At 35.4% G+C, this 17,246-nt stretch overlaps 1 protein-coding gene across 3 annotated transcripts in view; it reads right to left on the bottom strand.

Annotated features, from left to right (window-relative positions):
* DPP10 (dipeptidyl peptidase like 10) overlaps positions 1–17,246 on the bottom strand; it is a 1,333,785-nt gene that overhangs the window by 12,508 nt on the left and 1,304,031 nt on the right. For all 3 annotated transcript variants that reach the window (XM_032856197.1, XM_032856196.1, XM_032856198.1), the window contains 2 exons: positions 2,402–2,596; positions 1,478–1,532 (listed from right to left, as the gene is read on the bottom strand). In XM_032856197.1, the coding sequence (XP_032712088.1) occupies positions 1,478–1,532; positions 2,402–2,596 (250 nt within the window). The remainder of the gene's footprint in view (positions 1–1,477; positions 1,533–2,401; positions 2,597–17,246) is intronic.

Below are 17,246 nucleotides of genomic sequence, written 5' to 3'. Positions count from 1 at the left end.
GCCTCAGACTTAAGATTCTTTGTGAACCATATCACTTATGGCATACGATGATTTGAAATAAAAATATAATACACATATTATAAGTAACACAATTTATTGCCTTGTATTATTTCACATTAAATCTTTTTAATTTGTGATCACATTTTATCACAATTCTTAAAATCCTGTCTTGTGTCCTTCACATTATATATGTTAAAAGCTTCAAACCTTAGAAGTGACTGCCACTAACAAGCCCTATCTCAATTGAGAATATATAAAAGTGTAAGTAATAACTACCTCCCTAAGTCAAGTTTTTTTTTGTTTGTTTTTTGTCTTGTTTTCTTTTGTTTTGTTTGAGTGAGAGAGAGAGAGAGCACAAGCAGGGTGGAGGGTTAGAAGGAAAGGGAGAAGAAGATGCTTAATTGACTGAGCCACCCAGGCACCCCGTAAGTCAAGTTTTAACAAGCTTCCATATTAATGCATATGTTTGTATTTTTTTTTTTTTAAAGTTTCTTGCCTTCTCAAATTCACTTGTATGAGGTCAAACATGATTTCTTAGTCATATCTTTCCTGTCTTCCAAATGGAAATTGCTATCTCTTCCTTAATCTTGGGCCCCCTCTCTGCTTAATTTTCCTTAATTGTTCTATCACTGACATTTTATAAACTTTACTGATATTTTTTATTTCCTTTCTCACTAAACTAAAATTTCAAAAAGTGTGTGCGTGTGTATGTGTGATTGCCATATGTCCAGCACTTTGAAAAGTAGTAAGCACATAACAGACATTGGATAAATGTGGAATGGATTAATTTTATTCCCCATCGATGCATTGATGTAGCCTGGTAATCAGAGCAATATCAGTTCTACATATGGTGTTTATAGATTTAGAATTTTGCCACCTATTCACAAAATACGTAATTAGGTGTTTTTTTTTAAATAAAAGTTAGAAAATTTTTTAGTTTTCTTACCTTTAACACATAGATATAATTACTTGAGAGAACAAACATTAGAATTATGTATTATGTGAGGTTAGGCTAGGTTCTGGGGATAACGATATGAAGTTTTAAAACAAAGTACTACCTCTCAATACTGGTGGGAAGTACTTAAGGGAGTAATGCAAAGGGATTTTATAACTCAAAGGAAAACTGAAAACTTTTTTTGTTTTCCTTATAAGACTTAGTGCTGTATGAAGCTATCTTTTCATTTATGTGCTTATCTGTTCCTCCTTTCTAGAAATAAGCTTTATGAAAACAGATTTTTTTTGTGGTTGTTCAGTTGTTCTAATACCAGTACCAATTAGATAATAAATAGTTGCTGGATTTATAAATGACTGAATGTATATAGTATTAATTGTAACATCACATTTTAAAGAATAGTACAGAGAGATTATAGTAAAATGAAGAAATTATATATATACAAATACAAGCACAAATAATACATATGTATAAATATATGTACTTTATATATATATAAAAATACATATACACATTTCTGTTTACCTTTCCAAAAATGCTTAATCTTTTGGAGTCAATGTATGGCTGTTTCAGTAAAAACCTGCAATGAAAAAAAAAAAAAGTTAAATTTTCTTGAGTCAAATACACATGGGAATTCATTCTGGGCATCCACACACATGCATACGTATACACAAAACCCAGAACTCAAATAAGGAATATAAGTGGCTGGAGCTCTATTCATGTTGAAGGGTCATGGATTCCAAATCTTGCTACTCAAAGCAATGGTCCAGTTGTTGGGACATCACCTGGCTGGCTGATACAAATGCAGAATTTTGGTCCCCATTTCAGACCTACTGATTAACATTTTGACAATGTCCTAGCCAATTTCTGTGTACTGTTTTAAAGAGCCTACTAGATTTCTTCATCACTCATGCTAGTGTGGGAATGGTATTTGTGAAATTTCAAGAATTGTAGTTAATTGGGAAATAATAGACATTGTAGATTATTATAAATAAATGGTTTAATTAGGTTTCTCCCATTTTATTTTACAATAGGGAGTGGGGAGAAGCAGTAGAAGAGGGAGAGGGAGAGAGAGAATCTTAAGCAGGCTCCATGCCCAGCACAGAGGCCAATGCTGGGCTCAGTCTCACAACCCTGAGATCATGACCTAAGCTGGAATTCAGAGTTGGACATTTAACCAGCCGAAACACCCAGGGGCCATAAGGTCTCTCCCATTTTCATAAACCCAAAGTAAATTTTAATTCCAGAGAGGAAATATGATAATTGTTTTATTTGGTGCTAAGAGTGAAAAGTACTTGGAAAAATGCAACAGTCTATTTGACTAACTTTAGAAAACTGTCCATTCACTAAAGTATAAACCTCTAAATCAGTATTAGTAGTATTTAATGTATCATATACCTAGCTTCTGTCATTATAAGAGAAACAGTAGGGAAATGTGCACCCACTTACTTCACAGCTGCTACTTGGTCCTTTACTTCCACTGAACCTAGCCTTCGATGAATCTCCTGCAAAATTTTCAGGCCCTGGAATCCACTTCCTCTGCCATCAAATCGTGCCGTGATGACATTATCTGTGTCAACAAGTACTGAATCCCAGTCAATATGGAATTTATCTGTAACCAGTTGGCCTCCTGGCTCTTCATCCCTGTAAACAGCAACACAGTGGACCAAAACAAGAGCAAATGGAAGATAGTGTCGTAGATAATGTGGTAGACATTTTAACTTTCACACTTCTCATTTTAAAATTTTGGAAAGGACACATGGGCTATTAAAATTTCTGTTAATTCTTGATAATAAACCTGGAAGTATAATGCCATTTTTCTTTGTAAAATGTCAAATGAAAAGTTCTCTAATGAACTGAAAATAGGAAACAAGATTTTAAAACTGTTCTATGAGATTATTTTAACTCCCTTTTCAAATGAGAGAAATGAAGGAAAAAACATTCACATGCCATAGACATTTCAAAGGAACGATGACCAAGTTAACATACAGATTCTACATTATTGAATTTCTTCCAGACTGTGTGTTTTAGAAATGTCTTGCAGATGGTATACAAGGGCTAAAGAATCTGATAGAGATCAGAACCAGTTATGGAGACTTAATAATAGTTTAACAAGCATTATAAGGACAACAGACCCAAAATGAAGTCACTTTTACTAAATCCCAGCAAAATTTAATACCTAACTTAATTGCAATTTAATTCTTTCCCAGGATTGGAATTTTAATCCAGTCACGTTGGAATTTTGTGATCTATAACCCTTCCCAGAGCCCCCATCTTCTGCTTAAGGGAAGGTGACCTGGGCTGAACAAGTCTTACTTTCTTTTGATAAAACCCTTCTGTCCCACCCCATTCCTGCCTATACAATCCTTCCATTTTGTATAGGTCTGTTTGCTAGATGGGATCCTGCCCAAATCGTAAATCACTGAATAAAGTCAATTAGGTCTTTAAATTACTCAACTAAATTTTGCTTCTTAACATAAGAAATGGACAATCCTAAAGAATTTCTGACTCAAAAAGAACTATTGCATTAACATTCCCTGATTTGTGTGTGTGTGTGTGTGTGTGCGCGTGTGATGGAATTCTCACTAAAGAAAATTTAAGGATACATAGAGGAAAAATTGTTTTGCATCACTAAAGTTAATAACAAGAAAAGTACACATATGTTTGAAAAATTTGAATGCTAGAAGTAAAGAAGGACATACAGGTTATTAAGCATGAACATTGTCTCTGGAAGGATAAGGTGATACTATTTTAAAAAGTCAGATCACAGTGGTACAGTGGTACCTTATTTTCTAGACTATAGAGAAGGTAAAAAAGCAGCCTCTCATAAAATCACAGATTATCTAGATCCAGATCTAGATATAGTTCAAGCATGCATTTGTCCATGTGATAGATTTAAGGAGCATCAAACATGAAATGTTCTGAGAGTGTCTCCAACTTTATTTGAGCTACATACCGGAAATCTTCACTCTTTTCACTTTCCTGTCAGGACTCGCTTTTCTTGGCTGCAGTATGCAAATGTGATGCTTAGAAGCACCAGTACATACCAATACACAAACTAGTTCTCATCCATAAGCTTTTAGGTTATGCTAAAGAAAATAACTTCCAGGCAGCAAATAGAACTGAACCAAAATAGGGGCTGTGTGAGACCAGTGAGAGGAGGAGGTAGGAATGGGACAAAATAATGGACGACTAAAATTTACCAGATGCTGTTATTGGCTAAATTTTGTCTCTCAAAACCCGTATGTTGAATCTCTAATGCCTACTGCCTCAGAATGTGACTGTATTTGGAGATGGTGCCATCCCAGTGCTGAGTCAGTTGAAATGAAGACTTTAGGTTGGGCCCTAACCCATCTGATTGGTGTCCTTCTGAGAGAAAATTAGGACAGAACAGAGACCTTAGGTACATGAATCATGCAGAAGCAAGACCCTATGAAGAGGCAGCAAGAGGGAAACCAGCTGTAAGTCAAGGAGAGAGGTCTCAGAATAAATAAAACCTGTGGACAGCTTAATCTTAGACTTCTGTTTTCCAGAACTGTGAGAAAATAACATTTCCACTGTTCAATATACCCAGCCCTGGTAAACTAATACAAATGTCTTTTGTGGTTTAAATACTTAATATTTTATAATAATAGATCTACACTACCAAAACTTATTTAACCTTTCTGGAGAGGAAGTTGTCTTTTGCATGGCTTATTACATGTATCATTATTCCTATCCTATAAATAAACTGTTCCATGAAAGTGGGTTAATCATGATCTCCCCCCATTCCCCTCTAAATCGCACAATTATGATGATCCTGTGATCCAAATCTAAATCAGTTTTGTCCTTTCATGGTGTCTGCAATCTTTAGCTCTTCTTGAAATTTTATTTTTATTTTTAATTTTTTAGTTTTTGCAACATTACCTCTTTATCAGATTATTGGGGATTGTTACTACATATATCCATATGCTCATGCCTAGAATTCTAATTGCCTAGCTGAGAATGAAATGTGGAGTTGGTATTTTTTCCAGACCCAGGTGATAACTGATATAACTTGTCTATCATTTGAGAAATAGCATGAATCATCATGCATAGCACAATATGCCTGAACACAGAAAATGCTGTTGAGCTAGATCTTTTCAGGGAAAGTAGAGTCATGTGAGGTTTAAAATGGAAGGACCTTAAAAAGCCTTTAGTTTTTATAAAGACACTATATTTTGAAGCTTGGGGATTTACTGCAAATATCAGAAAGCAAACCATGATTCACAGAGAATAAAGTACAATTATTAACTTCAGTTTTTAAGGTGAGTAAAAATATGACCATATGAGTCCCAATTTTACTTTGAGTATAGATAGGCAAGACACTAAAATTCCAAGACTCAGTTTCCTTATCTTTAATGATTGCAAGATACTGTCTTGTTTTCCTCAGAGTTTTGTATGCATTAAATGACATAATGTATTTGAAAGTACTCTATGAAATATAATAAGCAATTTAAGACAGTTATTAAATTCATTAGACAATAGAAACTGCTACTATTATTATTCTTTTGTTTGCAGCCAGTGTTGCTTATTTTGAGCAGATTTCCTTGCAGTTAGAAATGGAGAACTGTTTAAAAGCTTTGGGCCAGTTGTGCAGAAATTAAACTGGGCAATGTCTGTGGATAAAGGTATTGTGCCATGTCGTATGAGATTTTATGTCAGATGGACCAATGATACCTAAAGACTTAAAATATGAAAGCGTAATCCACAGCTCCTTGGTAGTGATGATCAGAGTGATGATCACTGGCAGCAGCTTTAATGTAACATTGTAAAATGTTTGGTTGATATGGAAGATAGTAATTTTCCAGTTTAGTTATAAACTGTTGGATTGTTCACAGCTACTTAATGAGTTCAAAGCTAAATTAAATGTAGACAAAATGTTAGTAAGTCACAGATATTTTATGGCAGGCAAATAAATTATTTTTTAATACAATTTAAGGCATATTTTTCAAACTTAATGATTAATAAATGGTTATAGATTTTTATAAACAAAAACCTTCAATCTCTTACTCAGGCTTGCAACAGCCAGAGAAAAAATGTAATTCCACTCCTTTGGCATTTTCTCTAACTGGCCATTTTTAACTTTCAACCTTGTCTTTACAAGTTTTCAATGTTAGAACACACAGTGATATCAATACATTACCAGTTAATGACTTTAACACATTTCTCCATCTAGTGGGGTTTGTTGTTCTTTCTTTTTTGGTACATGGTACATATTTATTTCAAGATGAGTTATGAAAGAACATGAATTTGTTATGCAGAATCGGCAAGCTTCAAGCTTCAATTTATTTGGTTCCTCTTTGTCTTTGAGTGTCATCATTTTTTTTTTAACGCTCTAAGTATTTATCTTTTTTTTTTTAATTTTTACAGCAGTATAGTTAACATACAGAGTTATATTAGTCTCACGTGTACAGTCATCTTCATCTTTTTTACTACACTATTTTGTTTTACTCTGTTTCAGAAATCTTCGGGGGCCCATAGAAATGAGGGTGTTTCAAGGTTGAGAATGGGGACATACAATTTTTTTCAGGGTTGTGGTAAAAGAACAACCCATCTGTTCTAACTAGTGGAAAGATCATAGCAACATGAAATGTGTATTTCCTAACACAGGCAGCAAAATCAAGTTATGACTAAACTTCTTCGAAGTTAAGGTCCTGGAAGGCAGAGTCTTCATTTATTTCACTACCTTCATCATTAAGCATGTCTGTATGGATGAAGAGTTCAGGGTATCAGCATGTAATAAAATATAGAACTGTGAGTAAACACAATATTCCATAGAACTTTAAAATGACAAAACAATCTTTATGACTTAATTTTGTATACCAAAACTGAATTCAAGTGAGGAACAACTAAGTTGTTCAGATGGTCAGGTTCACAAATTGCTATTTAAATTAATGTAAAGAGAGCTGAAGACCTACATTTTGGTCCTAGCTTTGTTAGGATATGCTGAGTTACCCTGAGTAATTATATGCTGTTTTTATTTTTACTTGTTTTTTTGTTATAAAATAGTATGTGGTAAATAGTTAAGATCACATGCAGTACATTTTAAAAAGTCATTTCCTAACCAGTAAAACTTGGTTACAATAGATGGAAGGAAAATACTTTAAAAATGAGTATACTTTCCTTGACTCTAATTTATTGCATGGCAGAATTTCTTCTCCTACATGGTAGAATTTGAAAACTGCTATACTAACAACTGTGAATCTGTCCATTGGGGCATTTTGGAAGGAGGGGCCACAAAAAGAGGTGAGTTTGACTAGGACATTTGCCATAAACAATGTTTGTCTTGACTTAATCTGAAATTTACTTAATAGAAATTTATAGTTAGTGATGATTTAGTTGTAACATGAAGTTTGACCTCTTTCGAGCAATACATACATAGAAATACATACATTAGCTAAGGGCTTCTAGGCTAATTTCTTCCATTTCTCATTTTAAGATCCTTAGATTTCTTCTGATGGATGGATTGTTCTACATGCAGAATAACAGAATGACTTTTCTCACATATTTATTTACTGCAACACATGAGAAATAACATTTTTTCCCTGTCAGAGAACAGTTTCTTGTTCACATTCCCATCTTCTTCCATTAGGAATATCACTAATATCTGCAATTTTCTGATTCCTGGTTTGCTTACAATATAATTTTTGGCTGTGTATCTCCTCCTTCCCCCCAGCCCGGGTTATAGGGAAGTGTTTGAAATGGTCAGGGTTGTTTAGGCTTCTACCTAGAACCTTTCTTACACTGGCAAAGCCTGTTTCTGGTGGTTACGATAAGGCCTACCAGATAGTACATACAAAATTAGGCTTATCAGCCAAATTCTCAAATTCTATTACTCTTCAACACTTGTGTTCATCTACTTGAATTCATATATCCTATTCAGTGTTACACCTTTTAGAAAAATTGCATTAATCCACTGGAATTACAAATTATAGTAATGTGGGGTGCTGTCCTGAAAAGGGTACAGGTGGTATGATGATAGGACCAGACTGAGTTGAGCCCAGGTCCAGTGGCTTTAGACAATTTAGATAATTTCTGAGCCTTAGTATAACAGTAGTCAAGTTTTTTTTTTCTTTTGTTTAGTCTAAGGGAAAATACAATTCCATTAAAAATGTTCTAATTTGAGGGCTCCTGGGTGGCTTAGTTACGTGCCTGCCTTCAGCTTAGATCATGATCCCAAGGTCCTGGGATTGAGTCCCACATCGGGCTCCCTGCTCAGCAGGGAGCCTACTTCTGCCTCTCCCTCTGCTGCTCCCCCTGCTTGTGCTGTCTCTCTCTCTGTCAAATAAATACATCTTTTAAAAAAGTAATTTTAAAAAGTTCTACTTTTAACAGTGGGTGGGTCTTTCAGTTAGTTCAGAATAAAAGGATGTGTATATGTAGACATTTGTTTTATGTGTGTGCGCCTGATTTCTTTCCACACATAATCATGTGTATTTGTGTATCAGCGTATAATGTGTGTGTCCCTGTATGTGTAAGTTCTTTCTTGTTCTGCTTCTGCTGAAAGATAATTCTTTTGGCATCCCCCCCCCAACAAAAAAATCTTACCCTGGCATACTTTTCTGGATTATAAAACTTGTGACTTTGAAATTAGGTCTTTTTTTTTTAAGTCATTTTTTTTCCAGTAGGTTTTTTTCTTATATTCAAAATCTACCAAAAACAAGTAACTTAATTCTTTTTCTTGATCAGAATTTGGATCTCTGAATTTGGGAGGCTATTTTGCTTTAGTAAAATGGGATCTTTTTTTTATCCTTCCCCTACTTTTCTACTCAATCTCTCCCCTTTTCTCCTATTTTTTAATAGAATAGGCTTCCTCCTATCAGGGTCAGTTTCTGTCTATTAAAGGTATTTTTCCTTCTTTTAAAAGGAATTCCATTGGATTTTGTTCTTTGATTTCCCTTGAATAAAGGCCCGAGAATATATCCTTAGTATGATATAAATACTGCATTACAATTATCATTAGAGCAATGAAAAAAAAGCAGAATCTAGTTCATTAAATCAAGTTATTTCTATTGTTGTAGGAAGCCAAAAAGTGAAAAGCTTATCAGAACACAGGTTGAGGCACTGAACAGCATGGATATTAATGAGCCAGCTATAAACTCAAAAATGGACTGTTAGTATTATCCACACAAAATTAACCTCAGGATCAACATCTTAGCACATGAAAATATTGGAAGAGAACCAACAGAAAAGGGCCTCAGGGATATCTCACAGAAATTGTGCAGTAAATGGGAGCAAGTTCCAATCTCCTAATCAACTCTGCTGTCAGATTCTTACTACATTAATTCTTACCTTTGGCCAGTTTCCATTTGGGATAATTTCTAACAGAGTAGCTGAGGAGGTAGAAAGAGAAGGGAGTTTGGTGATATTTACTTTCAGTTGCTGGGGATGGCTGTATCTTCACTGAAGTAGACCAGCATTTGATCCACTTCTTTGGACCTCTTTAGAGATGGTCACAGTCAAAAGAAAGTTTAGCACATTGCATAAACAGATCAAGAACAGGAGAACTGGCCTTATTCTTGATGTGTGTGAACTGTTATGTAAATCTCCTATATAGCAGGTCTGCTTTAGATATTATAATACAAAATATTCTACATGTTGACTTAACAGACATAGGAATTTTCTAGATGAAAACAGAACAAAGCATGTGTATTTTTAAAAAAGCAGCAGTTGATGAACTCCTGAACAGTGTCCTGTTTCTTCATTTTCTAATGGAGAATACAATTCAGCATGGGACTGTTGTGAATGTTAACATTGAGGCCAGCAATACATGGGCTATATATCAGGGATTACAGTGGATTCCTAACAGAGGAATGGATGGATGATAATTACATATAAACTGAATGTGCATGTTACCCACAGTAGGGTGTCATTCACTTTCAGTTATATTCAGTGGTTATATTGGTGGTTATATGCTACTTTTTTTTTTCTTCTAACTATAAAATCTGGATTCTGGAAGTCAGTTTATCAACTGAAAATGTGCCTATATAAGCACAGGTGATACTAATCTTAGTTTACTTTATGTGTCAGTTAAATAGAAATAATAACTATAGTGCTAACTATGGGCAATTATTAGAAGAATCATTTTACAATTTAGTAAACTGAGACACAGGTAAAGCAACTAACTGTAAACCATAGATGAATAATCCAGATCTTTGAAAGAACACAGTTTAATTAAAGTAGACCTTAGGAACATATTGATTTACTGTCTTTGACATATAAATACATTCTTAAAAAGTATTTATAATTCTTAACTGGAATAAAGAATTTAAGATTTTGAAAGTCTTATTTATTTATTTTTACCAAGTTCTAAGTCTGGGCCTTTTCCTGAATTAATACCATATCTTTTGAATGCTTTAATCCCTAAGATTTTTTAGGGAAAAGTAGTGAAAGTCCAATTTTCACCTCTTGATAGATGTCTAACAAGTGACACTCTACCAACCACTTATATTTGCATTTTCTATAAATTTAGAATTTGTTTTTCCTGTGGTACCTTCTCAAGATACCAACCTTTGTGTACACTTTTAAGTAGTACTAAGAAATTAATACTGACATTTATGATGCATTATCTGTACATTGTGAAAGAAGAAGGTCCAGTTTCAGAAAAATATGAAACACATGATCCCCTTCTCCCCTTCCATTACCTAGATTAAATGCCACTGTCTTTTTTTAATCATTTCATCTGCATTACAGTGTGGGTGAATTTTTCATCTGCTTAAATGTGGAAGATTAAAAAAAATGAGAAAAATCAGAAACTTAAAATTCAAACTTTGATCCATATTACAAGGGAAAGCAATCACTCTTTGAGGCAAGTACTAGCTATCTCTCTTGTCCATATACATTCAATATATATATTAGTTTTGTAAAAAACTGAGAGTGAAATAGATACATACTTGTCATAAACAAGTAAGTGGAAGATCAAATAATTATAGAGAAGTTTTAGAATATATGTGTCTTTACTCTTGGGAAACAAAACAAACATACATCTGAAAATCTCCTCTACTCAAAAGTGTATGAATCCATAGAATAAATGATAGGTGTAAAGACTTTTCAGAAAGTGAACATTTTAATTAAATTTGGAATTTTATCAAGTAGTCTGGTTGAGAATTTGATCTCTCCTGTGGAATTTCTAGGAACTTAGTCATGATTCCTATAATAATTTATTTTATACCAATGCATTAACATGGTATAGGTAGAAAAGATTACATTTAGAGATTATTATAAATTTAAGTGGGAAGAAAAATAGTATCTAAAAATTTGGTTGTAGTGAAGTCTCTATTGATTCTGGTCAGCATTTTTAATAATTTTCCAATAATATGCAGTGGGCTATGCAGTAATTGAGTAATAGGCCAGCTTTTTGATCCAAAAAAGAATTAAATTAAAATTTGAGTTCCAACTCTAATTTTGTCCTGCTCATAATCTTTGAGGTAATATACATAACATTATGTTTTAGTCACTGTTTCCTTGTGTTAAATGAAAACCATGATGTTTATCTTGCATAGTTTCTGTAAAGTTTAAGGGTGAAATCTCCATATTCTTAAAATAATGTCCCTTATACAATAATCTTATCAAGATGTTCAATAATCAGATGTTAAAGAGAAGCACTGAATACATTAAAATTAATTATTATTGGGCATTATCCAGAAAGTTTATTAGAGAAAGGAGAAATGGGCCTCACATTTTTCTGAGTGGGACACCACATGGCAAAAAAACTAATTCATTCAAGAGTGAAATTTAAAAACATTATAAACTCTCTAATCATTTATATCTCCTTCATTCCCTATCTTGATTGAATTCATTCCCAATGACTAACTCAGGGTTGATTGTTTTGACATTCATGCATCCTGTCATTATTTTCTGGACACAAGTAATGTTAAGGCAAAGTGTTAAGGCAAAACAATACAAAAGGAGTTCTTACAATCAAGGAGCTTACAATTAATAGAAGAGACTGCAAAGCAAATATTGTAATCTGGTGTGGTTATATAACAGAGGTGTGCATAGAATTTGAAGAAAAACATCTTAAAGTGTTAAGAAGTTTTCCAGTCAGGGGGAAAAGAAAATGGTACTGGAAGACTATAAAAAAACAAACACACACAGAGGAATGATTGAGAAGCTGGCATTTTCTTGAATAAAGCAGGGTTTTTTTGTTGCTTTTTTCCCTTTTACCCCCCCCCCCCCCCCCCGCCAAATCTAGAGACAGAATCCCTACTAGGAGGTAGGTGGAGTCAGGTTAAGTCAAGAGAGGCACATTTTCGGGTTTGGATCATACAGAGTTCACCCTAGCATCAGAGTAGAAAAGCAACTAAAAGAAGATAGAGCAACAAACTACAAAAAAGGAAGTGTAGGTAGAGAGCAGGGTTGCAGATTGGAATTGACTCATGCAGATACAGTGTCTGCCTGTACGGGGTTTCATACAAGAGTATGGGCTCTTGGACAACCCGATTGGTTCAAAGATGAAGGCAAGACACTGCAGTCCCATGAGCATGATGTTATTCCAAATTTTAAACAATATCCATATTGTTTGTTGACAGGAAAAGTATGTTTATGGAAGAAAAATAGTAATGTTATCTTGATTGTTGGACATGAGTGGCTGGATAATTTCACTTACTACATATGTATCAATTATATCCTGCTACTTAACAGAATAATTATATTAAAAAAAAAAAAAAACTGACAAACAGCTCACTTCCATCTCGATGACCAAGTTGTAGTACTGTGATATGTATGACAATGAATGTTGAAACTGTCTAGATAAAAATGAATCATGGTCTCCAGTTAGAAGGACTTAGTAGGAAAACTAATAGTGGCCGTATTCATCTACTTTCTGGACATTATCCATTTATTCACTGAAAATATATTTGTGGAGTGATGCTTACTGCAAAAGCTAACTGCTATGAGATATACGGAACACATAAAGATTTTAACATTTCTGTTAAGATACTGAAATATTTCATAATCCATTCTATAAATTATTTTTCACAATATTCACCTCTAAACTAGATTTTCCTCCAGAAGCCTTGGTCCAAAATCTATTGAACCTGTAAAAACATCCTCATAAAACTGTCAGTAGAAAAGTGAAAATATGTTTAATATGGTTCAAGATGCATGGAGGGCCCTTGGACAGAAGGCAATGGCTCTAGAAGGAAACACAGATTTTAAATTGTAACACAAAACAGATGAACAAATGAGTGTGAAAAAAAGTTTCAGGAACATAAGATTTGATGGGTGACCATAAATTGATTAGGATTTCAAGAAAGATGGACTCAGAAAGAAGGAGCAAAGTCATAGAGGCATGCCAGAGTATGCTGCAATCCAGAAATTAATTCGTTTCACAGTCATTGCCTCCCAGAGTTAGACCTTTGTCAGATGTAACATTGTTATGTTGAACATGCAAGAATAGAAAATGGGAAAAGATAATGACTCCTTAGCACTGAATGAAACTCCCCAACTCCGTACTGCTTTTCTTCGTGGATACAGTGAAAAAACAACCAACCTTTCATTTGTAATAACAATACATCTGTCTGGATCGTGTCTTACCAGGTTCTCGGTATTTAGGTTCATATGTATTTACCGAATAAACATCTATAACTGTAGGCTATCTCCCATATAATCTATAGTCTTGCACCATAAAAAAAAGTTTTTATAGGGTTCCACCATGTGTGCCAGGCATTATGGAGACATACTTAGCAAATCTAAAAAAAAGATTACAGATTTCAAGATGCTTGTAATCTTTTTGTTTTATCTTTTTTAAAAATTTTATTTATTTATTTGACAGAGATCACAAGTAGGCAGAGAGGCAGGCGGGTTGGGGGTGGGGTGGGGAAGCAGGTGCCCTGCTGAGCAGAGCGCCCAATATGGGGCTTGATCCCAGGACCCTGGGATCATGACCTGAGCTGAAGGCAGAGGCTTTAACCCACTGAGCCACCCGGGCACCTCGATGCTTGTAATCTTTTTATCTCCCCCCAGCTATGGCATAGCTTCTTGCACATGGAATTGATAGGTAAATGTGTTATACTAAATTACACATATGAGTAGAAAGTAAGGATAACAAAAACAATTCAAGGTGATAAACGCTGAAATAGATGTAGATGTATATAGTATAGTTATGAAAATGAGTATCAATTACTGGATTCCTAAGGGCTCCCTATAATGTTAAAGAGAAAGACTGAAGAAAGACAATTAGACATCTGAATGGAGAATAAAAAGTAGGAAAGGAAAAGGGGTCATGACCCCATAGAGACCACTGTAAATGGAGATCACTGAAATTTATCTGTATTGATAATGCTTCACAGGTTTTCTATTACAGTAAAATATTCTGTTACCATTGATTCACTTTTACTTCCAAGATCAAGAAATTAGCTTGGGGTTTCAGAAAATATCGCCACGGAGAAGTCCTTAGGACCATTCCTTCTGAGGTTCCATGATGAAGATTTAGTGGAAAGGGAATTCCAGTTTGTCAGAGGCTACTTTCTTCAGTTTGTTTCTGAGTCCACAGTCTCTCATGTTTCATCTTCCCCTCCGATGTCCCCCAACTCCCTTCTCCTCTCCTTCTCCCAGTGTCCTCTGTGTTATTTCATATGCTCCACAAGTAACTGAAACCGTATGATAATTGACTCTCTCTGCTTGACTTATTTCACTCAGCATAATCTCCTCCAGTCCCATCCATGTTGCTACAAAAGTTGGGTATTCATCCGTTCTGATGGAGGCATAATACTCCGTTGTATATATGGACCATATCTTCTTTATCCATTCATCTGTTGAAGGGCATCTTGGCTCTTTCCACAGTTTGGTGACCATGGCCATTGTTGCTATGAACATTGGGGTACAGGTGGCCCTTCTTTTCACTCACTCTGTATGTTTGGGGTAAATACCCAGTAATGCAATTGCAGGGTCATAGGGAAGCTCTATTTTTAATTTCTTAAGGAGTCTCCACACTGTTCTCCAAAGTGGCTGCACCAAATTGCATTCCCACCAACAGTGTAAGAGGGTTCCCCTTTCTCCACATCCTCTCCAACACACGTTGTTTACTGTCTTGTTAATTTTGGCCATTCTAACTGGTGTAAGGTGGTATCTCAGTGTGGTTTTGATTTTAATCTCCCTGATGGCTAGTGATGATGAACATTTTTTCATGTGTCTGTTAGCCATTTGTATGTCTTCTTTGGAGAATTGTCTGTTCATGTCTTCTGCCCATTTTTTGACATGATTATCTGTTTTGTGTGTGTTGAGTTTGAGTTCTTTATAGATCTTGGATATCAACCCTCTGTCTATAGTGTCATTTGTGAGTATCTTCTCCCATTCTGTGGGTTGCCTCTTTGGTTGGTTGACTGTTTCCTTTGTTGTGCAGAAGCTTTTGATCTTCATGAAGTCCCAAAAGTTCATTTTTGCTTTTGTTTCCTTTGCCTTTGGAGACATGTCTTGAAAGAACTTGCTGTGGCCAATGTCGATGTTCTCCTCTAGGATTTTGATAGATTCCTGCCTCATGTTGAGGTCTTTTATCCATTTGAAGTTTATTGTATGGTGTAAGAATGGCCAGCTTCATTCTTCTATACATATCTGTCCAATTTTCCCAGCACCAATTATCAAAGAGACTTTTTTCCACTGAATATTTTTTCCTACTTTGTTGAAGATTGTTTGTCCATAGAGTTCCAGGTCCATAGCTGGACTCTCTGCTCTGTTCCACTGGTCTATGTGTCTGTTTTTGTGCCAGTACCATGCTGTCTTGGTGATCACAGCTTTGTGGTAAAGCTTGAAATCAGGCAACATGATTCCCCCAGTTTTGTTTTTCTTTTTCAGCATTTCCTTAGCAATTCAGGGTCTCTTCTGGTTCCATACAAATTTTAGGATCGTCTGTTCCAGCACTTTGAAAAATGCCAGTGGGGGGGTGCGCCTGAGTGGCTCAGTGGGTTAAAGCCTCTGCCTTTGGCTCAGGTTTTGGGCCCAGAGTCCTGGGATCGAGACCCGCATCGGGCTCTCTGCTCTGTGGGGAGCCTGCTTCCTCCCCTCTCTCTGCCTGCTTGCCTGCCTACCTGTGATCTCTCTCTCTGTCAAATAAATAAAATCTTTAAAAAAAAAGCCAGTGGAATTTTGATCGGGATGGCAGTGAAAGTATAGATTGGTGTGGGCAGTATAGACATTTTAATAATGTTTATTCTTCCAATCCATGAGCATGGAATGCTTTTCCATCTTTTGTGTCTTCTTCAATTTCTTTCATGAGTGTTCTATAGTTCTCGAGTACAGATCCTTTACCTCTTTGGTTAGGTTTATTCCAAGGTATCTTATGGTGCTATAGTAAATAGAATTGATTCTCTAATTTCCCTGTACTTTCTGTATTTTCATTGTTACTATATAAGAAAGCAACTGATTTCTGTACATTGATTTTGTATCCTGCCATACTACTGAATTGCTGTATGAGTTCTAGTAGTTTGGGGGTGTAGTCTTTTGGGTTTTCCATATAAAGTATCATGTCATCTGTGAGGAGAGAGAGTTTGATTTCTTCTTTGTCAATTTGAATACCTTTTATTTCTTTTTGTTTTCTGATGTTGCTAGGACTTCTAGTACTGTGTTGAACAGCAGTGGTGAGAGTGGGCATCCTTGTTGTGTTCCTGATCTCAAAGGAAAGGCTGTCAGCTTTTCCCCATTGAGGATGATATTTGCTGTGGGTTTTTCATAGATAGTTTTTATGAAATTGGGGAGTGTTCCCTCTGTCCCTATACTTTGAAGTGTTTTAATCAGGAAAGGATGCTTTATCTTGTCAAATGCTTTTTCTTCATCAATTGAAAGGACCATGTAGTTCTTCTCTCTTCTTTTATTGATTTATTTCATCACATTGATTGATTTGTGAATATTGAACCACCTTGCATCCCAGGGGTGAATCCCACCTGGCCATGGTGGATAACCTTTTTAATGTACGGTTGGATCCTGTTAGCTAGAATCTTGTTGAGAATCTTGGAATCCGTATTCATCAGGGATATGGTCTGAAATTCTCCTTTTTGATGGGGTCTTTGCCTGGTTTGGGGATCAGGGTAATGCTGGCTTCATAGAAAGAGTCTGGGAGTTTTCCTTCTGTTTCTATTTTTTTAAACAGTTTCAGGCGAATGGGTATTATTTCTTCCTTGAGTGTTTGGTAGAATTCCCCAGGGAATCTGTCAGATCCTGGGCTCTTGTTTTTCAGGACGTTTTTGATCACTGCTTCAATCTCTACTCTTCTTTTGATGGAAACTTGGGCTGCTTCCATAATTTGGCTATTGCACATAATGCAGCAGTAAGCATGGGT

Source organism: Lontra canadensis, unplaced genomic scaffold (genome assembly GCF_010015895.1).
Source record: "Lontra canadensis isolate GAN:19392208 unplaced genomic scaffold, GSC_riverotter_1.0 scaffold11, whole genome shotgun sequence".
In the NCBI taxonomy this organism is placed as follows: Eukaryota; Metazoa; Chordata; class Mammalia; order Carnivora; family Mustelidae; genus Lontra; species Lontra canadensis.
This window is presented reverse-complemented; position numbering and strand designations above follow the sequence as displayed.